The sequence below is a fragment of the Ambystoma mexicanum genome, chromosome 13 (assembly GCF_040938575.1).
Source record: "Ambystoma mexicanum isolate Mex_15411 chromosome 13, UKY_AmexF1_1, whole genome shotgun sequence".
NCBI lineage: Eukaryota > Metazoa > Chordata > Amphibia > Caudata > Ambystomatidae > Ambystoma > Ambystoma mexicanum.
Window position 1 is genome coordinate 50,884,854 of NC_090938.1, and position 23,577 is coordinate 50,908,430.

At 49.3% G+C, this 23,577-nt stretch overlaps 1 protein-coding gene across 2 annotated transcripts in view; it reads right to left on the reverse strand.

Moving 5' to 3' along the window:
* Positions 1-23,577, reverse strand: part of CTSE (cathepsin E) — a 287,701-nt gene that overhangs the window by 235,664 nt on the left and 28,460 nt on the right. For both annotated transcript variants that reach the window (XM_069632601.1, XM_069632602.1), the window contains exon 2: positions 4,410-4,566. In XM_069632601.1, coding sequence (XP_069488702.1) covers positions 4,410-4,566 — 157 coding nt within the window. The remainder of the gene's footprint in view (positions 1-4,409; positions 4,567-23,577) is intronic.

Sequence of the window (23,577 nt, forward strand, 5' to 3'; positions counted from 1 at the left end):
TTTTATTTCTTAGGTGGATAAGCCTAACTGGTGATTTGAGTGTGTTTCAGATCTTTAAAGATGAGTGGAGGGAGGAGAAGACATACACCACAAGTATAAAAAGAGAGAAAGTCAAGAAAGGATAGAAATTTGGAGTATGATTGTCCCCTTCCCCTCCAGAGGTTGTGAGCGCAGCAGTGACTAGTATCATCTGTGGGCAGGACGTGTAGAGGGGTCGGTGGGGTTACGCAGCTGCTGCAGGTTTTTTTCCCACTTACCTGATAGGGAATTCCAATAGAGAGAGCCAACACAGGTGAGGGAAGAGATATAAAAGCACAGTTCAAGAAGCCCGCAGGGATCAAGGGCGCAGGTGGCGTCCCGCATTTTTGTCCAGGATGGCCACCATAATCCACTACTGGGTTAGGCCACCCCCCCATTATTACATTCAGAATAGACCATCACCCGCCGGGCCAAAGTCTGCGGAGGTCAAAGGTGCGGGTGTTGCCCTCTCGCATAGTGTTCCGCGACCAGCAGGCAGTGACGTCACATCTCATCTTACACCTGAGCCCCAAGTCTTGGGACCTAAGTACAGTACGGCAACTGAGAAATCCTTCTGGAGACACACCACGAGGTGAGAGTGGAGAGGGGTTGGCCCAAGAATAAAGGTACTAGTGACTGCTGTGACTGCTGATTTAATCCCAGCTTGTGGGCCACATGGTTAATCACCCCTCCCCTCAGCCCCGAGTCCTCTACCAAACGTTTACCATATACTGCTTATTTCTTATCTAAGTATGGGAGAATGCCCGGAGCCTAAATGCAAGATACTGGGCCTCATTACAAGTCAGCCGCTCGGGAAACAACGGTGACAGTAAATCGGCCGCCACCGTTGTTTCCGGACTGGCTGATTGCGAGTCCTGCAGGCAGGAGGTGTCACTCCCGCCAGGTCAGACCTGGCGGGAGTAACACCACCCACCTGCAGGTGGACATGGAAACACCAGCTCTGTCATAGACGGAACCGGTGTTTCCATGGTCCCCATCCCATGGAGTCCTATGGGAATGGGGATTTACAGAATTCCTCCTCTGGAATTACCGGGTCACCAGGGTTATAGTGATTCCGGCAATCACAGAGGCGGAATGGTATAACGGGTCCGGCGGCAGCCTGCCGGTTTTTCCGGCACGGTTACAGCTGGACTCGTAATGAGGCCCACTGACTCTGAGGTGCAAACTGGGAACCAAGCCCCCTCGACTAGGTGCAGTGGGCGAGACTGAGGCATCTTTTGCAGTAAAACATCACAGCCCTACTAGACTGATGGGAGAGGCTTCTTTCTTGATAAAAGAAATCCATCAGTTCCTTGGGTCTAATCAGGATGTCATGTGGGGGGGGGGGTCAAACGAAATAGGGGTCCACCTCAGTGGAGCGACCACCAGCTCCTCGAGGGGTTCAAATGGTACATGATGTAGAAGATCCAATTGCCAGAATTCACGCCGACCCTCCAGAGAATGAGGGCCTGTTGATTACCATGGGACCGCTTACCTGCCATGACAAAGATATGCGAAAAGATAAGGGCAGTGGAAATTACTCCAACCTGACAACATTGCCTGAACCTCTTGTGCCCTATAACCCCCCTTCCATCCTCCCTGACTTTACTAATGCAACCAATTTCTATCCCACATCAGAGCTGAGTAGCCGTGAGGTGGAGTAGGGGTGGGCGATGCCACTTCAGCCCTGCTCACAAGCTGTCACCCCTATCGGCTACCAGAGGAGGGTATCCCAACTGAGAACCTTTATAGGAACATTTGCCTGTCCCTGATACTCTGCCTGAGTCTGGCCCGATCCAAGCGGTTGCCACCCTGTCTACATCGGCAGAGGATCTCAGCCCCCTGGAACCTTTGGCACCAAAGGCCTTGGAGGCTGATGATGTACTTGAAGACAGGCCTTCCCTCTCTAGTAGGGTTTGGGGAAGGAACACGGTGAACTCGGGCTCCTTTCTCCGCTTAACTCCACTAAGGGGCCCCAAGCAAACGGACCAATGCAACTGCAACCAAGTGCTCTCTGAACTTGCAGATATAAAAAAGCTGTTAATGATCTTGATAGATGCTCAAGGGAGCGGAGGAGGGGGTTCCTCGAGAGTGCATCATACTGGCTCTTTGGATGGAATAAGGTCCTATAAATCACCAGAGGAGCCACCCGAGGTTCTAGATACAAATTGCCCCTTAATTACCGAAGATAAGGATAATCCCCGCCCCCAATGTATCACCACTAAACAACCACAGGCTACTACTCACTGTCAGCCCAATGCGCAAGTGGTCCACCAGTCCATAGTCAGGGATGCCACGAAGGCTCCCAACGTCAACACTACGTATGAAACATGGGAAGACAGGGATACAAAGTCAATGGCAATCCATGGACTTAGTTCCGCTGAATACAGAGTAAGCAGAGCTCACATTACGGAATGCAGGTCCAGTCACAAAACCTTGGGGGGGGCCTAGAAGGGGCACATTATTCCTAACTCATTCAACGAGAACCAAGGGATGCACTGTCACGTAAGTGCTTGCACTTGCCCCGTACTGCGAAGCTTTGCGTTTTAGTGACTAGAGATGCCATAGCGAGTGAGTAACAAGGCTGACAGTTTCTGCGACTCTGTTAAGTTGGAATTTTGGGACCAGTGAGTGGCCGATGGCGTTTTGGACAGAATTATGAGCTGTGGTCGGGTTACAAACAGTACAATCGTGATCAGCCCCTTTGCCCATTTTAGAACCATCCACTCTCCCGGAAGCATCACGCATATTCCTGTTCTGTCTGGTGCCAACACTATACCACTGGGGAAAAGGACAAATGGCAGTCGCAGTGGCCTCAGTTAAGAGGGGTTTTCTCCTGCTCTGAATTAATGCCCCCGATTGTGACCTGTAGGACTTGTGGGCCAAAACGAATTCTAAACTGTCTTTTGTTTTGTTTACGATGTATTGATGATAAAAGATATTGTTCTGCTATGCTAGGATGTAGTTTGATGGCCTGACGGCCCAATAAAGTAATTTTGATTGATTGAGAGCCATGGGAGGTTGGAGAAGCACCCGCAAGAACCCAACATAGAGCAGAAAAAAGAGGGTTTTTGGGGAAAAACACAGAAAAACTTTCCAACACAATTAGAAAATCCAGAATAAAGGATGCACAAACGGACACAACTGCTTATGTCAATCAGTGGGCTTGACACGCTCCGTCCAGGCCATAACACAAACCTCTTTGTACCTTAGGATTGACAGCACACAACACAAGTTGGCTGCAGACTGTATCAATGAAATGTCGTACCAGGCAATCAAGTGCTTGCTAACAACCTAAAACACACCAACATGTACCCAATGGATACCTTATTCACGCTGCACAAGTCCATCATTAACATCAACATAACAAAACAATTTTGGACCAACCACTATCTCATCACAGAGCGTCTGACATCCTCCACTAGTGCCAGAGGGCTAGAATAAGAGCGGACAAGGAAAGCTCTGAGACACACAAACCCTCTTTCACGATATCAATGCAAGCATTTGCAGAAACCATCCCCCACCCCTGAACTAGTCAACTGGGAACACTGACCCAGATGGTTGGCTGAGCTCCGTCAACCTTCAGATTGAGAGATCGCTGGCAAGTTACCTCCAACTAGTGTTCCAAATAGTGTAACATACAGACATTCCCAAGTGTCACCAGCATGAAACATCTAGACACACTAGTATTTGCATCTGCCTCACCTCTTCCTCGCACTAACCAGCTCCTCCACTCAAAGGTTTCCTCCAGAACTATGCGTTAAGAAGGCAATACAACAGAAGAGGATGGTGGTCCATATATGACCATTGTACATTACATTAAAAGCTAAATGCATGCCAAATCGATTTTTGTTGATATGTTTTTGACTCTGGTACTAGCTGCTGGCCTGTCTCATCTGGTCTGGTTGAGAGTTAAAGATGGATCCCTTCCATATTTTAATTGATCCCATTGTGTTTCGGACTCCTGCATATGCGTACCCCATTCTCTTTCTCTTTCAATGGGGTGCATTGATTAGGGCCACAGGATGTAGGGGTATAGGGGTATGATAGCAATCTCTTAATTCTGCCCAGCTTTTGCCTGATGTTCCTCTAAAATGATCTCCTGAATTTTACCCCCCACCATTTTCTCAGCCTTACACACACACACCCGCACGCACACACACACACACACACACGCACGCACGCACACACACACACACACACACGCACGCACACACACCCTCCCCAGTGCATTCTATTCAACCTTGGAAGCTGGAGCTGGCCTGAACATCTGAAAGGAACCTAGCATCAGATTGAGGGTTTTCATGCTTTGAAGGTTCGATCTATTGAGGCGATGCCCAGCTTTTTTGATAACCTTGCGGGTGACTGTAGGCAGTGAACCAGAGACTCACATCCAGGAAGTTGATGGACGGTTCTTTGTTGGGTGGCAAGGTTGACGCGACGTCCTTGTACTGGACCACATCCAAGTGTTGAGACTTGCAGAAGTCAGACCCCTTAGCACGCTCCTTCTGAGCTTTCCGTGCAGACTTCTTCCTCTTGAGGTTCACCCTGTAAAGAGAAGCAAGGATGCAGTCAAACCAGGTCAGAGGTCAGTTGAAGACGCACATACCCGGGCCTACGCTAGGTGGCGAAACGCCTGGTCTTTCCTGCCCTCCAAAACAAATGGAGTTGGTTAATCTTTTGTAATTGGTGATTGGTATGTAGCATTTCCAAATGTTTATCAAAAAAACTACTTTCAAGTGAGTAGTAAACAAGCCTGACCATTTTGTAAGTACACATTCTTTATCTTGTATTTTTTTCTTTAGGTTTTGACACTGTAGTATAACATGAGATGGCTATCCCAACAGGAACGGTACCAGATTAAATTGTATTATTTAGTGGCAACCAGATCACAAGCAAATGATGGCCTCCGAAGGTAGCTCGTGCCTAGTTCGAAAGACGATGTTGAAACCCGGAACACTGAGTAAGAGATCCTATTTATTTTTTTTTTAAACTTTTGTTTATTCATTCAGCTTGGTAACACAGATACAGGTGAGTAACAATAGAGCCTTCAGAATCAAAACAGAGCAATCGGCACATTTCATACAGTACATATAAACGGGGTACATAAAGGAAATGGGATCGACATATGCACCAGGGGGACCCATAGAAGGTCGGAACAAAGGTAGATGAAAGACAGCTCAGGGACCACTTAAGGTTGGGTTAGGAGAGGGAGCTGGGGATGCGGGATCTGAGTCGGTATCAGTGGAGGACATGAATGAGCGGAACTTCAGCCAGATATCTCTAGGCCTGGAGCAGGCGGGTTGCTGAACCGCCCAGGATTCTTTGGTGTCGGAGGCCCACGTAACTGCTCTGAGCCACTGCGCGTGGGTGGGGGTGATAGGCCGTAGCCAGCAAAGTAGAATTGTACGCACCCCTAGTAGCATACAGAGGCCAGCCAGTTTTCTGGAGTCACGGTGGAGTTCGGGGAAATCATGGAATAGGCATTTCATTGGGGATGGTAAGAAGGGGGATTCGAGGATAGTCGATGTAGTGAAGCACACTGAGATCCAGAATTGGGTGAGTCGGGGACATGACCAGATCATGTGGATATAGTCGGCATCCTCATAGCTGCATCTAGGGCACCTAGGGGAGGAGTCGCTCGAGATGCGATGTAGCCTGGTCGGGGTGTAGTGGTACCTGTGGAGCACCTTGAATTGGATCAATTTGAACCGGGAGTTGAAGGATACCCCATGGATCCGTGCACACATGTGGGACCAGCGCTCATCGGTTATCTCGAGGCCGAGATCTGTCTCCCAGGAGCGCCGTAGTTTGGAGAATGTAGGGGGTGTCCTGGTTTGAAGTAAGGTGTATAGTCTGGAAATGTTGCCCCTCATTGGGTCAGGTGGGGACAGTTCGGTGATTGCAGGTTCATCAGGTGGCAGTGTTGGGAAGCATGTGTACTTGTGCTTGAGCACTCTACGGAGGGATGAATACTGAAGCCAGACGGAAGGTTTCCGTCTAAGGGGGGCCGGGAGGTCAGGCCATTCTATAAAATTACCCTGTTCGAATATATCACGCAGCAATTCATAACCCACCTCGGCCCACGTGCGAACCACGGAGGGAACGACTCCTGGGACCCCAGGGAGGAAATTCCAAATCGGGAAGTTACTGTGAAAGGGATGGGCAGTGCACAATATTTGCCAAGATTTGGACAAGGCCAAGGATGTGCATGTCGCTGGGTCCAGTGAGTCCGATACCGCTGGTATTGGTACGAACACCAGAGATCGGATGTCGCGATCGCTGACTGACAGCCTTTCCAGTCTAACGTGGGGTGGGGGGTCCGATATATTGAACCAGTGTGCAGTGTGTTGGAGTTGAGCCGCCAGCCAGTACTTGAGGAAGTCTGGTGCCCCAAAGCCACCAGCTTCCATTGGGACAGAAAGGGTCTTGAGCTTAAGGCGGACCGCACCGGAGTGCCAGAGGAAGGAGTTAAGGGCGCGTGTCAATGCCTGAAAAAAGTCAGCTCCCGGCCACAACGGAATATTAGTAAATCTGTACAGTAGTTGGGGAAGTACCACCATCTTCAGTACCCCTATCCTACCCGCCAGTGAGATCGGAAGTTTGTTCCAGCCCTGTATTTTTATCATAAGGTTTGTGAGGTATGACTGAAAATTATCTTCCAAGACCCGTTCAGTATGACGTGACACCACTACGCCCAGGTAAGTGAATCTAGATTGGGCCCATGTGAATCCCATGGTATCGGGAGGGGGGAGTGTGCTGGGCGTGAGCGGGAAGAGGGTTGATTTAGAGCAGTTCACCGTGAGACCAGAGATCCGTCCGAAGAGAGCAATGTCTGCCAGTATTGGGGCTAAATTAGTTTCGGGGGAGCGGATATAGAGAAGAGCATCATCAGCATATAGAGAGACTATATCTGAGGAACCGGCAGTACGTAGACCCCTATGCGCATGGTTTTGGCGAAGCATGTCCGCAAACGGCTCCATTGCCACAGCGAAGATTAAGGGCGAGAAGGGGCAGCCTTGTCTGGTGCCCCTAGCTATTTGGAATAGGGGGAGCAGCGGTCCTCAGTACGAACTCTGGCAACGGGGTTGGAGTAAAGTAGCCTGACCCAGGATACAAAGGTGGGACCAAATTTGCATTTATCAAGCACCCGCCAGAGGTAGTTCCACGAGACCGAATCAAAAGCTTTTTGCATGTCTAGGGTCGCGGCCACCGCGTGTACACCAGGGTTCACTCTACTTATAATATTGAAAAAACGTCTCAGATTTAAGGAGGTGGAGCGGCCCGGGATGAACCCCGCCTGGTCAGGGTGGATGATATGTGGCATGTATGGGACCAGTCGTAGAGCGAGCAATTTTGCGTAAATCTTAACGTCGCAATTGATCAGTGAGAGCGGGCGGTAAGAGCCGCATTGAGTGGGGGATTTATTAGGTTTTAGTAGGACTGTTATGGTGGCTTCGCGGAGTGAGGAGGGGAACTGGCCCGCCTCCACCGACTCCTCCCAGAGAGCAACCAGGCGGGGGAGTAGGAGTGATTTGAAATGTTTATAAAACTCAACAGGAATACCATCTGAACCTGGGGCCTTACCCGAGGATAGAGATTCTATAGCATCTGAGAACTCCTCAGGGGTGAATGGATTCTCGAGGGATCCGATGGTGTCGGGAGGGAGGACCGAGAGGGGGAGTCTATCAAGATAAGCATCGATCTCTGCAGCAGTAGCACTGTCAGAGTGTGCATATAGGGATTGGTAGAAGGAAAGGAATTCCGCATTGACATCACCAGGGGAGGTGGCCAGGGATCCATCGGGTCTCTGAATTCCGGGAATGGGTGGGGAGCCAAACTCATGGCGGAGGAGTCTAGCTAGGATACGTCCGGGGCGTTCGCCCTCAGCATACCTCCTCGCCCGCCCGGGATTATCGAGAAACCTCAGCTCGCGGTCCGCGAGGGCACGGAAGGTGTCCAATTCCGTGCCAATTAACGCAAGGGTTACAGGGGTTGGATCTAGGGAATACTGAGCTTCCAGTGAAGACAACGTGGCCTCGCTCTCGGCGATTTCCCTACGAATAGTTTTGAGGATACCATTTTCCTTGGAGAGGGCAATGCCTCTGATGTAGACCTTAAAGGACTCCCAGAGGGTGGCCTGTGAGGACACAGAGTTGGTATTGATCTCGAAGAACTCCTCGATTGCCGACTCCATCTCAGAGCTAAAGACTGGATCGAGGAGGGAGTGTGGCTTCATTTTCCAGTATCTGGATCGATCCCGATCCGGGCCCCAGCATAGAATAACAGTCACAGGGGAGTGATCAGATAGGGTCCTGGGGAGGATTGCCATACCAGATACATTCCTTATTAGCCCATCGGACACCAGCCATCTGTCAATCCGAGAAAAGGAATCGTGAACCGTGGAGTAGAAGGAATAAGAGCGGGAATCAGGGTAGAGAAGCCTCCATGCGTCAAATAGGGCCAAGCGGGGAAGAGAGGAGAGTGTAGTGTAAGCCGCTCTGGAGAGCTGACGGGGTCTGGAGCCAGATCTGTCCAGATCCACGTCGAATATCGTGTTGAAATCGCCTCCCCAGAGAATCGGTATCAGAGGGAAGCCATCTAAGAGAGTTATAAAATCAGAGTAGAATCCGGGATCATCAATGTTGGGACCGTATATATTTAACAGGACAACTTCCTTATTCTGTAAGGTACCATGGAGTAGCACGTATCTGCCCAGGGGGTCGATAATCATAGCAATGGGGGTGAATCTGAGGCTTCTGTGAATAAGGGTCATAACTCCGCGGCTCTGGGTAGAATAGGTGGTAAAGTACCTTTGGGGACCCCATGTTTTAGCAAATTTTTCACAGTATTCTGTGCATGCATGTGTCTCCTGAAGGAAGAGGATTTTAGTCCCATGTCGCTCGGCTTGAAGTTGAAGTAGCCTCATTTTCTTGTAATTACCCAATCCCCCTACATTCCAGCTCATAAATGTCAGGGTTTCCTCACTCAACCCTCCAGGGATAGTCATAGAGAAATACGGGTGGGTGGAAATGTGCTCCCCGTGGACGATGCCCAATGTGGACCGATCTAAATCGCCGACGGGGCCATGATGCTTCGGACTCTGCCCTTTCTGTGAATACCAAGGCGTTTTTAACATATAACCCCAATCCCCCCTCCCCCTCCCACATCCCTCCCCCAAACGAAGGGATGAACAACCCACACCCAAACAACCAGAACAAACACAATGGCATCAACGCCTGGGGGGCCTGCGTACCGGCCTGGCGGCGATGCTCCGAACCATAAGGCAATTTTAGGATAAACATAATGCCCACTAAAATTACCCGTTCCCACCCAGGGGAGGGCCCATGGGTGACGGGGGGGCATGGTCAGTAGGTGGTGAACCAAGAGAACAGGGGTGAAAATGCATATATCCGATCCACTGGACCGAGAAGCGTATTAGCTCAACTAGAGGAACTGAGAAAGAATCCTAAAGAGAGGTGAACACGGGGGAGAAAAGCATTTGACGGGCATCCAGAGCCCACCAAGGAGGGGGGCGGGCCGAGCAAGAGATTGCCCAGCAACCCGGCCATATTGCGATAGGTCAGTGAATCTGGAGGTAACAATCACAGTGAGAAAAAACAGCAATGATAATAACATTTTTGTCAAAAGTGCGAATGAGGCATTACATAGGAATCTTATCAGGTAGTAACGGAGTGACGAAAGTTCAGACAAGATCTAAGGCAGGATTAGGCGGCGTCCATTCAACAATTAGAGCAACCTGTGGCGAGCCAGTGTCCGTGACTGTTACGAGTACATTTCAGCCGGGAAAGTGTTCATCTATGAACCTGGATGCCTCCTCAGGCAGCGTGAAGAAGTAAACCCGGTTTGTATGCTCGATACACAGTTTAGCGGGGTATAACATGGCATATTTAACCTGGAGGTCGCGTAGTCTCTTCTTCACTGCCAGGAAGGTTTTTCGCTCACGTTGAACTGACACCGAGAAATCTGGATATAGGTGGATCCTGGCTGCGCCTAGGAGAAGGTCCCCCTTGGCCCTTGCCGCCCTAAGGAGTGCATCGCGGTCGCGAAAGTTCAAGACCCTGGCTATGATCGGGCGTGGGGGTGCTCCAGGTTTGGGTTTCGCCGTGAGTGAGCGGTGTGCCCTCTCAATCGCGAACTGCGGGGAGAGTTTAGGGGAGTCAAGGAGTTGGAGTAGCATGCCCTCCACATAATCTCCCATGGGTTCATGTATACCATCCTCTGGCACCCCGATTATGCGGAGGTTGTTGCGCCTCGAGCGGGATTCGAGGTCCTCATTCTTCTTCTCTACCTCCGTAACGCGGGCGGATAGCGTAGAGACCTCCGCACGGAGGGAACCCAGACCGTCCTCGGCAGTGCTCACTCGTGTCTCGATCTCGGCAACATGACCATCAGTCCTCTCCATATGTGCTTTAATGGAGGAAATCGTGCCGTTCATGTCATCAAGTTTACTATGAATTGTGGTGAACCCCTCTCGGATAAACTCCATCTTTTTCTGGGAGTCGGATGGTTCCAGCACCGGTGAGGGGGAAGGTTCCAGTGATGACGCCTCAGCTCCGGGGGCCCCCGAGGGTTTCGTGAAAATATTGATCGAGGATTGTTTCTTGCCGGTTCGTGTCGACATGTTGCTGGTGGAGGGGAAAACTTAAGCACAGAAGAGAGAGGGCAGGGCCACAAGGGGAGACACCAGGATCGACAAGGAGGCGTATGAACGGGGGGCTCGGGCAGAGCACAAGGAAGGAAGGGGTATGGCGTCTCCGATGGGGGGCCCCACAGCCCAGCCAGACCACGAAGGAGCCGGTGAACGCCGAGCGGACCCGAGCAATTCACCGGAAGGTCTGTAGGGGTGGTCAGGGCTCGAGTGGGAGTGACTAGTAGTAGAGGCAGTAGTAGCCGGGGTCGTAGGTGTTAATATGGTGTAGGAGACCACCACCATATGAGGCAGTGAGACGGGTGGCTCACGGTGCAGATCGCCGAAGGCAAGTGGAAGGACCCCAGAGCAACCTTGGAGATAGGTCCACCAGTCGGGAGGATCGGTGGGAGACAGTTGAGGTAGATAGACGTGCCGACTACCACATCCAGAAGGCTTGAGTGGAGAGAAATATCCCTGTAAGAGGCAGTAAAGCGGTCAGTGGAAGGAGGGCGTCAAGGACAACTGGGGCCCAGGAGCAGTTGCACGTGGAACGTTGGTGGTCGGTAGCCACAGCGCACTCAGGTGCGGGAGGAGAGCCAGTCGAAAGGTGGCTTGGCAAGGCTAGACTCCCCAGAGTGTCCCAGAGTCAATTTGTCAGGCCGGCGAGACCCCCAACCGCAGGCCAAGGATCCGGGGAGAAACGGTTGTGGTGCAGTAAAGTTGGCATGAGGAGGACCCGAAGGGGGGGGACCCCCAGGCCGGCACACAATTAGGGCAAGGGTCCAGTTCAGGTGGCGGGGCGCACCAGCACTCACCGCGTGTCAGGAGGCCCGAGAGAATCCTGCAGCCTCAGGGATATAAGAGGCGTAGGGCCGGGGGACCGGGGCAAAGGGCAACTCACCGCCCGGAGCCGGAGCAATGGAGGCTCAAAGGTGTGCAGCACGCCGCCCAGGATGGGGCAGCGGAGCGCTCTGGAGTTTGGTGCAGGGGCCGTCTGGATGCAAAGGGTGAGGCCAGCAGCTTTCGTATCAAGCGGGGGAGGGCGATCGCACAGAGCGAGTAGAGTGCCCCTCCCCCACAGTAGGCCGCAAGCCGCGGGGGCCGGGGAAGCACTCGCTCCTGCCCAGCCCGCGATGGAAGCTCGGTGGTGCGCAGCACGCCGCCCAGGATGGGGGCAGCGGAGCGGAGCGCTCTGGAGTCCGGTGCAGGTGTCGACAGGGTTCGAAGAACGAGGCCAGCCGCCCTCGTATCAAGCGGGGGAGGGCGAACGCGCAAGCGAGTGAAGCGCCCCTCCCCCACAGTAGGCCACAAGCCGCGGGACTCCGGCGCGATCCCACGGATCCAAGTGCGGGGCCGGGGAGGCACTCGCTCCCGCCCAGCCCGCGGCGGGTTGTAGCTCCGCAGCAGGAGCGGCACCATGGGCGGCGCTTGGACAGCAGGTGCCCGGTCTCATCAGCAGCCCCTCTGGTGTGTCGGGTGGTCATGGCGTAGGGGCAAACAGGAGAATTCCAACAAAACGGTGCCTCACAGATCGGAGCCGAAGATCAGGCGGCCATCTTCACTGAGCGCAACAGCGCCCCCCCAAGAGATCCTATTTTAAATAGAGTGATACTTACATTTAGATGCCTCTTGGTTAGAAAATAACCATATATTAGAAGTCATTCTTGTGTTACCCGGTATCTCGCCATCTGGATGCAATGAAGAATGTTCACTATTGAAACTGATCAAAACCAAAACTCTAACATGACTGTTTAAACATCACAACAGGGAGATAACACACAAAAAGAGAGAGGCTAAAAGGATAATTCAAAAGATGTATGAGTAGCTACTTTGAGACGGATGAAGTCAATCTAGTGTTGGGTGTGGTAGAAAGTCAAGTTTCAGTGTCCTGGTTGTCTCCACTCATGGGCAAGCTATCGCTGTCTCCTGCTAAATCCATGAGTCCACTTCAGCTTCTTTCATACAGATTTAGCTGAACAGCTGCCATTAGCCACTGCTCTCTTTCTCTCTGTCCTACATCCATCTGCAGCTTTCCCCCGCTGGCATCAGGATTCCAGTTTTCCCACTTGAACCCTTCAGGCCGCCTCTGCCGTTGTTCTACCTTACTGGCGTTAGTGAACGCCAAGCCGTTGCAGCTCCCTGCTTCCCATCCCTGCCTCTGGCTGTTGACAGCTTGCATACTGTGAGGGGTCAGAAAAGAAAGACGGACACAACGTTGTCATGTTTTTTCTTAAAGACTTATTTAAATCAAAGTGGGTTGGGAAAATGCCTCGCTGACCCTCTTCTAAAGAGAAGCTTCCCTCCCTCCCTAAAAAACAAAAACAAAGGATATGTCTGTGTCAGGATGTCAGAAACTGAAAAGTCGTCCTTGTGTGCAAAATGTCCTATCCTGACCCCCGCACAACAAACAAAACAAAGTGTGAAAGGAAACATTTTCAACCTGATGTAAGTGTAAGTAGAATGTCTCCAACGAAAATGTTCCCCAAGGTAAATCGACCTTTGATCTAGAGGGTGGTTGTTAGGAGGTGGTTACATTTACTTCATTGAGTTTACAATCACATCAATTCAGCTGCTGCCATGTAACCTAGTTACCAAGGAACCTTTGTTGTTATGATTAAGCAAAGGTTCCACATTCTAGCAGCAGAGAGAGAGAGGATTGAGAGCAGGAGGACAGCCACAGCTGGGGGCCTTTCTCTTGTATGAACTAAAGAAATAAAGCCTCTCTATAAAGACAAGCATCAACGTGAAGCGTGGTCATTTACATCATTAACATTGGCGACGAGGATTGGGCCAAGGAGAAAAGGCCCCCAGCAGCAGCAACACTGCAGCAATATTGATTACAGTTTGAATGCAAATGGACGGAGTGTTACACTAGATGTGGTGTGTAATAGCAGGCGAGAAACACGGCCATCCTCCTGGAGCGGAGTAAACCAGCAAAGCGCATTTTGGAGCGGAGCACCAAGAAAGAAGTCAGTGCTTGGCAGTGGAGAGAACCATAAAAGCATACTGGAGCTGAGCACGAATATTGAGGAGGTTGGATGACCTGTGGATCACAAATTGGATCACCTGTGGATTACGGAGGAGGCTGACCTGTGGATCACAAATTGCAACCACCACAGACAGCGCTGACAATATCAGCACAGGTTCCACCTGAAATCACACCTTATAAAATTTAAGTACAAGTAAGTGACAGTGTGGCTGTGTAAGGTTTCCTACCTGGGGGTGACATTAATTAATTCACAACATGGCAAACGTCCCAGCCCCAATTTTCTTCCTGCCTACACCAGGTGAGCCCAGAGTGCGTTGGATAGACTGGAAAGAGGGTTTTCAAAAATATGCACTGGCAGCATTTGGACCCAATTTCTCCAATGAGCGCAAAGAGGCGCTCCTATTTCACTGTTTAGGTGCCGCAGGACAGGAAGTGGTCAAAAAACTACCAGAACCTCCAGACATTCCTGATGGGGGTCCATATGAGAAAACATTAGCAAAATTAGACAAACACTACTGTGTTGAAGAAAATATAATTCTTGAAAGGTACAAATTTGCCACGAGAACTCAAAAAACTGGGGAGAGTATTGAGGAATTTGTAACCGCTCTTAGAGGTTTAGCCATCAAATGTAGATTTGACCATTGTCGAGATGAGCATGTCAGGGACCAACTCATGATTAAGTGTTCTAATGATAACATCAGGAAGGAGTTATGAAAGGAAAGAAATCCTTCTCTTGATAGAGCAATTGAGATAGCGAAAATGATAGAACACACAGACAAATGTATACAAATGCTTCAAGTGGATAATACATCTCAAGATAAGCCCAAAACTGATGACAATGAAGCTGCCATACATAAGGTTTCGAGAGTGATGCAGAGAGGTGCGGCAACTGCGCATCGCACTTGGCAAATGGGTAGGAGACCTGAGGGTCGCCAAGGTCCCTTTACCAGAGCATGGGGACAAGGATCATCTACCAGAGGGTCGCCCAGTGAGAATGTTACATTCAGGTGTGGCAGGGACTCTGGTTATCCTAGAGGTGCATCAATTAGGAGGTGTTTCAGATGTGGGAGTCTATATCACAAAGCATCTGACAAAGAATGTTATGCATCAAACATTATATGTAATGAATGTGGGGTCAGAGGACACATGGCTAGATGCTGTAGGAATTTTTATACCGCCCCAAGTCAAATACATGAAGTCAATGCAGATCAAGAATTTATATCAATTGATGATGCTGGTAGAGAAGTTATATTTTCAGTCAATGCCATTGATGGGAAGGTCAAGAAAAAGAAACCATATGCAACTGTGTTAGTTGGAGGGGTGCCAGTATCAATGCTCATGGACAGTGGAGCAGATTATACTTTGATAAGTGTGCAAGTGTGGAAGGAGAAATTTGGATGTTGTACATTGTGGGAGAATGTAGTCAGAGCAAATGCTTATGGAGATGTGCCCATAGAAATTTTAGGGTGCTTTGAAGCTGAGCTCCAATTCAAAGACAGGAAGGCGTTAGGGACTATCCATGTAGCCAACAGAGGTGGAGAGCTGTTGTCCTGGAGCGATCAGGCAGAGCTCAAGATAAGACTTGAAGCAAGCCACCCAAAACAGGTTTTGACTGTTGAAGGTGGAAAATCCGGTGGAAAATCGGTCTCGAGCATTGTTATGGAAGGGGCCAGAGGGCATATGAGTGGCACTAAGTTAGGGTGCTTGAAGGGATTTGTGCACAAAATTCGTTTGAAAAGGGATGCCATTCCCAAAGTTGCCAAATTACGGACCATTCCCTTGGCCCTGAGAAAAGATGTAGAGAGTGAATTGAATAAAATGGAAAGTGAAGGGGTGATAGAGAGAATTGATTCCTCAGAGTGGGTTAGTCCTATTGTAATAGTGAGAAAGAGCAGTGGATCTCTGCGGATGTGCATAGACCTTAGACACCTGAATAAAAATGTAGTGGCTGACAAATTTCCTTTACCCAGAATAGATGATTTATTGGCAGGGGTTTCTGATTCCAAAGTATTTTCTCTTATTGACCTCAAATCTGCATATCACCAAGTAGAATTACACCCTGATTCGAGAGATCTCACAGCTTTTATTACCCCTATTGGCCTTTTCAGATGTATAAGAATGCCATTTGGACTGATTTCAGCAGCTAGTGTATTTCAGAACGTCATGTACAGATTACTGGGAGGAGAGAGAGGTGTCATGTGTTACCAGGATGATGTGCTAGTATGTGGGAAAAATGAAGCAGAACATGATAAAAGGTTAGAGAGAGTGTTGAACATATTCAAAGAGGCTGGCCTTACAGTATCGTTAGAGAAATGCATATTCAAAACTGACTAAGTTGAATATCGAGGTCATGAAATTACAGGTGAAGGGATCAAACCCAAAGAAAAGGCCATAGAAGCTATTCGCAAGATGGAAGCACCAAAATCCAAAGCAGATATACTATCTTTTCTAGGTCTGGTTGAATTTTATGGCAAGTTTGTTAGAGGGTTGGCAAATTTGTCAAGGAACATGAGGATGTTGACTCGTAAAGGTGTTACGTTCAAGTGGAATGAATCTTGTGAGGAAGAGTTTGGTAAGATTAAAGATGCTATAGTCAATGCACCCATCTTGAAAACGTTTGAAGAAAGTAGACATTCATTACTATTTGTGGATGCAAGTGACTATGGTATTGGGGCAGTCCTAATGCAGGAAGATCAGGAGGGCTTACACACCATAGCATTTGCCTCTAGATCTCTCAAAGGACCTGAGAACAGATATTCAGTGGTAGAAAAGGAAGCATTGGCTTGTGTCTGGGGAGTGGAAAAGTTCAAAAGATATTTGTGGGGCAGAGAATTCACAGTATGTACAGACCATAAACCCCTAATAGGAATATTTACCAAAGGTGGTCTGGAGGGAGTCTCCAGACGCATCATGAAGTGGGTGACATCCCTACAAGGCCTGCAATATGATATGCTTCACATTAGTGGTGAAACCAACGTAGTTGCTGATGCCTTATCCAGATCAGTAGTGAGAGAAACAGTGTCTGAGGAGTCTCCTCTGACTCGTGAGAAAGGTGTTGAAATATTTCAGGTTCATGAGTCAGTAAAGAAAGAGGAGTGGGACAATGCATGTTCAGAGGATGAATTGTACCAGAGAGTTTTAACATTGGTGACGCAGAACAGAATAAGAAACTATATTGGTGATTTAGGCGGGTTTGCCAAAGTTAAGGAAGAACTCTGGATTGATAAAGGATACTTACATAGAGGACATCAGATGGTTGTACCTATTAAAATGAGAAAATTAATAATTGAGCTAGCTCATGTTGGGCATTTGGGACTGCCTAGAACCAAAGGCTTGGTTAGAGCAGAATTTTGGTGGTCTAATCTTGACAAAGACACTGAAGAAGTGGTCAACAATTGTTGTGATTGCATTGAAGGTAATAAGGGTCTCAGGATTCAAAAAGTACCCATGACTGTTAGAAAGCCATCCACAGTTCCATGGGATGAGGTTGCTTTAGACTTACTAGGGCCTTTCAATATCAAGGGTGGGAGAGACACCTATGTACTGGTTGTCATAGATTTATTATCCAAGTGGCCTGAAATATTTACACTAAGAGACATATCCAGCAGTAGCATCATTAAATGTTTGGAGCAATTATTTTGGAGAGAGGGATTCCCCAGAAAGTGTTTATCAGATAATGGGACCCAATTGGTTTCCAAGGAATTTAGAGAGTTCTTGAGTAACCATGGAATAGAACAAGTAACCACTTCATTATATCATCCCCAGACCAATGGGTGTGTAGAACGCTTCAACCGCACTCTCATGGATGCAATTAGAATTGCGGTAGCAACAGGAGGTGACTGGGTCAGGACCATAATGGAGAGAACATTCCAATATAGACTAGCACCACACAGTGTTACGGGTGTATCCCCATTTGAACTATTAAGAGGGAGGAAACCTAACTCACACATGTGTCCAGGCTGGATGGGAAGGTCAAAATTCGTAGGAATAGATCTGGAGGGAGTGAGAGAGAAGATATTTGAATCTGGGGTCAGATCCAAGGAGCAATATGACAGGAAGAATGCTTGTAGAGAATTCAGTCTTGAGGAAGGTGATTGGATCAAGATCAAACTTCCCACCAAGGTGCTGTAGGGGAGGACTGGCCGCGAGGCCCTCCTCACCTGCAGCCTTCTCCCCAGGTGAGGACCATGACTCGGTGGCCGTCCCCTCATGCCACCCGGGCCCAGGTGGAGGAGGGGTCACCCGCCGACGACATTGCCCACACATATCCGTTCCCTGCATATACCAAAATTCAGTTAGGCCTAGAAGCCATCTTGTTTAGCAAACATGGCGTGAGTTCAGCACACTGTAACGAGGCCCCCACCTTTGGAGGGCCTTTCATGCATCTCCGCCGCCGCAGTAGCCCTGGTAGATCCGCTGCGAGCGCGTTCCCATGAGAAAGTCGGGTATGAGCTAACCCGAGATGCTAACACTGTAACATTTTATCGTTCACAATGTAATATTGCACCCCGCATGACCTGGTCCGCGAGGCCGGGGTGACGGGAAAAAAGCTGAAGCATCACTATCTGAAGAAAGTAGAAAATAATTCAAGTATTGGTATCAACGAACTACCTCTGTTTAAACAGATCCTGTAAACTGTGAATAAACCATAAAGATGTAACGTTACATGATACCACCCCAGGTCTGGACTAGTGCTGCTATAACCACAGAGAAAGATGTCGACCAAATGTATAGCCTTTATCTGTATAAGTGTTCTTACAATTTTATGTAGAAACCTGAACTCATATATGTTTTCTTAATCACCTAAAGCAGCGAGCATCAATCTCTGTAGGCCATAACCTAGAACTACCTCGTGTAACGTCTAATGTACATAAAATAATCACACCATGTAGTAAATATAATGTTAGGTAACGAAAAGGTACTCGGACCGACTGTATTAAAGAAATGTGTAACGAAATTGAAATATATATGTGTGTTTAAATAACATCAAAATAAGGCGGAACATTATAAAAGTTCTGCATTCAAAAGTTAGCAACGCACGAGGAAAAAACCTTTGTGAATATATGCAAGGCCATTCTCCCTCCCACCCTACCAAGCCTGCCAGATAAAGAAGCTAAGGCCTGTGCCGCGCTCCCTCACCTCCCCCAACCAAGCTGGAGCCGCTTCAGAGAGTCAGAGGCCCCGGTACCGCACCCAAGGCCACAGCCCGCCACCTGTGTTATTTACAGCACGGTAATAAACCCACGTTTAAATCCACTGATCTACCAGCACCCTCTCGTAAATTCCACAACCCCCCCTAGACCACCCCAAGAATCATGACCCCGTGCAAAGACGACCCCCATCACTGGGACAAGACACAGAGACCCATTTATATAATAACTTCTAACGCGGCAGACAGACATGTATCATTCGGCTCAGGCCCCAGAGCCCAGCCCCTCGACCTAAAATACCGGTCAATAGGACACAGGTAAATCTCACCCCAACCGACAACCACCGGACCTCTCACGAGGTGCATTCCTCATGTGTTGCGTTTATTTTATAAGACAAACTGCTGAGCGATTTATTGATGAACTTAGATGTCGTTTCTTGAATAACTGCAGTGTGCATGGCCTAGGGCAAACGAGTCAGGAAAGGTATTCATCTTTGTCACAGGCTGCCCCAGCATACCAACACCGCTCGGATGACCTCAAGCTGGCCTGCCAGGCCCAACCCAACCCACGAGGCTGACCAGTGACGTCCTCACGCCAAGACCAACCACGCTGCAGCAACACCTATAGTTAGTCGACGCCACCCAATCCTAATTAACTTGTGCCCCCTATAGTGTGTAGGTTCTGATGACGTTTTTTGTATTAGAAATACGCCTGTCTTTGCTATTGTCAGACAGAGCGCTCTCGGAGGTTGCAGAGTTCTTTGCATGCCCTATTCTTTGGATAAACTCCCACTTACGCTCACCCGCACTCTGTCTTGGTCTTATTCCCACTACGGGAGAGTCCCTTATTGTCTCTCATTGCGGGGAGGATCGTGCTGAAATTGGGGGCGCTTCCTTTCAGTGGTGACCCCGACGTGATATCTCCAAATTATTTTTCCTAACTCCTTTTTAACGACCCCCTTGTGGCACGAGAATCTCCGGTCGAGAAGGGATACGCACGGTGAGCCGGCTCCGGGAGGCTGCCCGCCAACGGCGACCGGCACAATAAGAAGTGCGCACTCAATGAGAAAGGGTACGGGATCCCGATTGGAAAAAAATCCCCTTTGAGTGCCGCTCGCCGGAGCCAGGGGCTGACCGTTGAGTTACCGGTGACACTGCCTGGACGGACCCAGTTTCGGAGACTATCGGTTCAAGACGGGCACGTGAGTACTGAGTGCGAGCGATCGTAAAGGGGAAGGGAGGGGAAATTGTGAACAGAAGAACGGGGACAGGTAGAGGAGAAGAATAACGGGGGTCTACTAAAGACGGGTCTTGAAACTTTCTTTATCTTTTCTTTGCATATGGCCATTAGGAGTAAGAAATAAGTGAAGTGGTAGAAGTGACGGAAACCTAGCTCCGAAAGGGGGTGGAAGGCGGCGCCGCATAGTGCTATCTAAATTAGTACTGGGAATATATAAAGAAGTAAGAAATAAGTTATTGGTGTCTGGCAAAGGGAGACACCGGGAATATTTTTTAGTGATTGCTACTCTCTCTATTTCTTTTTTCCATTCCACGGGGCAGGGGGAGAAAGCGAAAAGGGTACAAGGTAAATATACTCGTAGAAGAACTATAAAATAGGGAGCACATTTGTAGGAGAGGGGATTAAGTAGTGGCACGTACAGACGTGAATATAGTAACCTTAGCAGAAAAACAGGGACAGCTGGCCAGGGAGGAAAGGGAGGAAAAAAAAAAAAGACGAGGTGTGAGTGGAAAAGCATTGTGAAGGGTGCGCGCACCGTGTGAGTGTTGGAGACGACCGGTTGACCGCGAGGTGGCGCCAGAGAGTGTTGACCATAACTAGTACTTGATCAGTTGCAAGCGGAATCGCATGAGAGTGTATGGGAATGGGAAGGAGATGAGCTATGGTGAGTGAGAAAGGATTTGCGCAGTGAATAAAATTGGGTGATAATTTTTGAGACGTCCGCTCTTGTCTGTGCCATAAAGGTATACATACACATATCTACACCTAACTAAAAGTAAAGAAGGTGGACACGGCTGTGTTAGTGATTTAGAGGATGGGGGCCGAAACTCCCTTGTCACACATTTGTAAGAGCTTACCGGGATACGCTGAACGAATAAATAAATATCACGATCAATGGGTAACAGAATTGAAAGGGGAGGGTCTGCCCCAGATTTGGCCCGAGGGAGGGTCTTTTGACAAAAGCGTTCTTGATATGGTACGAGCATGCATTAGCCTCAAGTATAAGGGGAAACAATGGCAAAATAGGAAGGAGATATTAGACCTCTGGAGATTGTTTGAGGAAGTACCCCCACCCAAAGCTCCGGCACCAAATATTGATCTACCTTCCACCACAGATAATCCACTGATGATTCCAAGAGAGGAAAAGGAACAGCTACGTACAGAACAACCTGCGGAGGTGATTAGTTTGTACCCGATATTGCCTAAACCAGCCCCCGCAGCAGGATATAGCGACCCTACTTATGTGCCTCCCCCCACAACTGGTACACCACAAAGACCAACAGCCCCCCGCCATACGAAAGCACCAGAGAGCGCGCCCAGGGAAGCACACAGAGGGTGGATATAGAGAAGTTAACGAGTGACTTAGAGTCGAGGCTTACTGTGGCAAGGGATGAACTCTCAAGAATAAAAGACATATGTGAGCGCACGGCGTGCGCCCCTACACAATCAGGACGCACGTCTAGAGCGTCGAGCGAAAGTAGACAAATTGAGGAAGGATGGAAAAAGGGGGAAATACTGTTCAGAATTGAGGAAGAGCCGACACGAATAATAGAGGTAGGAGCAGTAGAAGGGAGCATTGGTGATGTATCACGAGAAAGAGGGATCAGAGAGGACTTGTTATGTGATGTCAGAGGAGGGTTGGATGAGAGTGATAGGTTGAGTATGGCAGTAGGAGGGGAAAGCGAGGAGGTGGACGTGCATGTTCGCTAGGGACTATAGACGACGAATGGATGGGACGACTAAGAAATAGGGTGGGGAAGATGGCGTCATTGGAGTCAGCAGCGACTAAGGAAAGGGAGGGTGCAACCGCAAAAGGGAAGTTACAACTTCCATTGATACACAGAGGGGGGGGAGACCAAACTATATACCATGGGCTCAGATGGATAAGGCTAATTTAATGAAATTATTGCCCCAGCTGTCAGGAGGGGCGAGCAAGTGGATATATGCATTTGAGAAACATACCACCGGCATACCGTTGGCAGTAGGCGATGTGAAAAGCCTACTAGTAACCGCAGTAGGAGATCAAGCGGACAGAGTATGGGCTAAGGCTGGTTTCCCGGCCGTGACGTTGGACTGCGATCGCCATGATGGGGCTTCCTTTAATACAGTACGAGCAAGGGTGTGGGACGCACTGCGGGAGACATTCCCAGATACCCCTGATTTACAGTCAGTAATGCAATGTACAATGAATGACGGGGAGGATGCTATGGATTACATTCTCCGGGTGCAGGAGATGTGGAGAGCGGAAACGGGCACGCCCTGGCACCAATCCACATCTCTATTTTATTTTATCATTAAGAGAGGGCTCCCAAAAGAGGTGCAGAAGGCACTCGATAAAATAGCGGGCGTTGAGGCAAAGGGGTGGCCAGAGATCCAAAGTATAATAGTGCACCATTGCAAAAGGATCAAAGAGAGAGAGAGGAAAGTAGCACAGAAAAGGTTGGCAGACGAGGCGAAGTTGGTACAATCAAAACTGGTGAAGGTTGCAGCAGCGGTAGCAGGGCTCCCACTCATGAGGGAGGGAGACGAAGGAGAGGAGGGGCAAATAGCAATACAAGGAAGAATAGCAGCAAATTGGGCAGGACAAGGACAACGACAGTGGACTGAGCAGGAGCAGAACGGAGGTCCAACGTGGCAAGAGTGGGCCCCAAGAGGGGGAAGAGGTGGGTACAGGGGCCGAAGAGGAGGACAAGGGTATGGAGGAATGGGAGGAAATGGGTGGCAGGGTCCCAGAGGTCCACAGGGGAGCTGCTGGAATTGTGGGAGATGGGGGCACTACTCAAGAGAGTGCAGGAGCAGACAAAACAACGGGTTCCAGGAGACAGAACAGTACGGTCACCCCCACCCAGGAAGCCCCTACGGCCTCCCCATGGGACAATATCAACAACCAGAAAATGTAGGACAAAGAAGTAATGCACAACTACACGGACATCAGTACAGAACACAAAACCACCCACAGAATAATGACAATATGCAATACACGCCAGGTAACACTTTCGCCACAGTAGCTAACGGAGCGCCTGCTCCCGCACCTTACAGCGGGGTGTCAGTAGTTTCGGGGAACATTTTTGATCAAGGGGGGGCAATGAGACACCCCGCATAGGACAGCCCACAGAGAGCACTTGCGTGTCCAGTACTATCTACGACCCACAATGCATCAGAGGAACCATTGATAGGAGCGCAGATAGGAGACAAGCAGTTCATATTCATGGTGGATTCGGGAGCGGAGAAATCATGCATTAGAGAGGGCCGGTTCCCGTTATCTAATAGAACGTTAGAGACGCAGGGGTTCTCTGGGGCTGTAATTGAAGTTCCTTACACAGAGGCATTGGATGTGACAGTGGGGGGTAAAACAGTGAAAGCACCCTTACTGTACTATGAACACTCTCCCATTAATTTGCTGGGGAGAGATCTCTTAAGCAAACTAAATATGACAATATCATTCACAGGGAGCGGTATCGTATGTTCGACGCCAGGCATATGCCCCCTCCGCATATTAGCAGTAATACACGGCCACACAATCATGC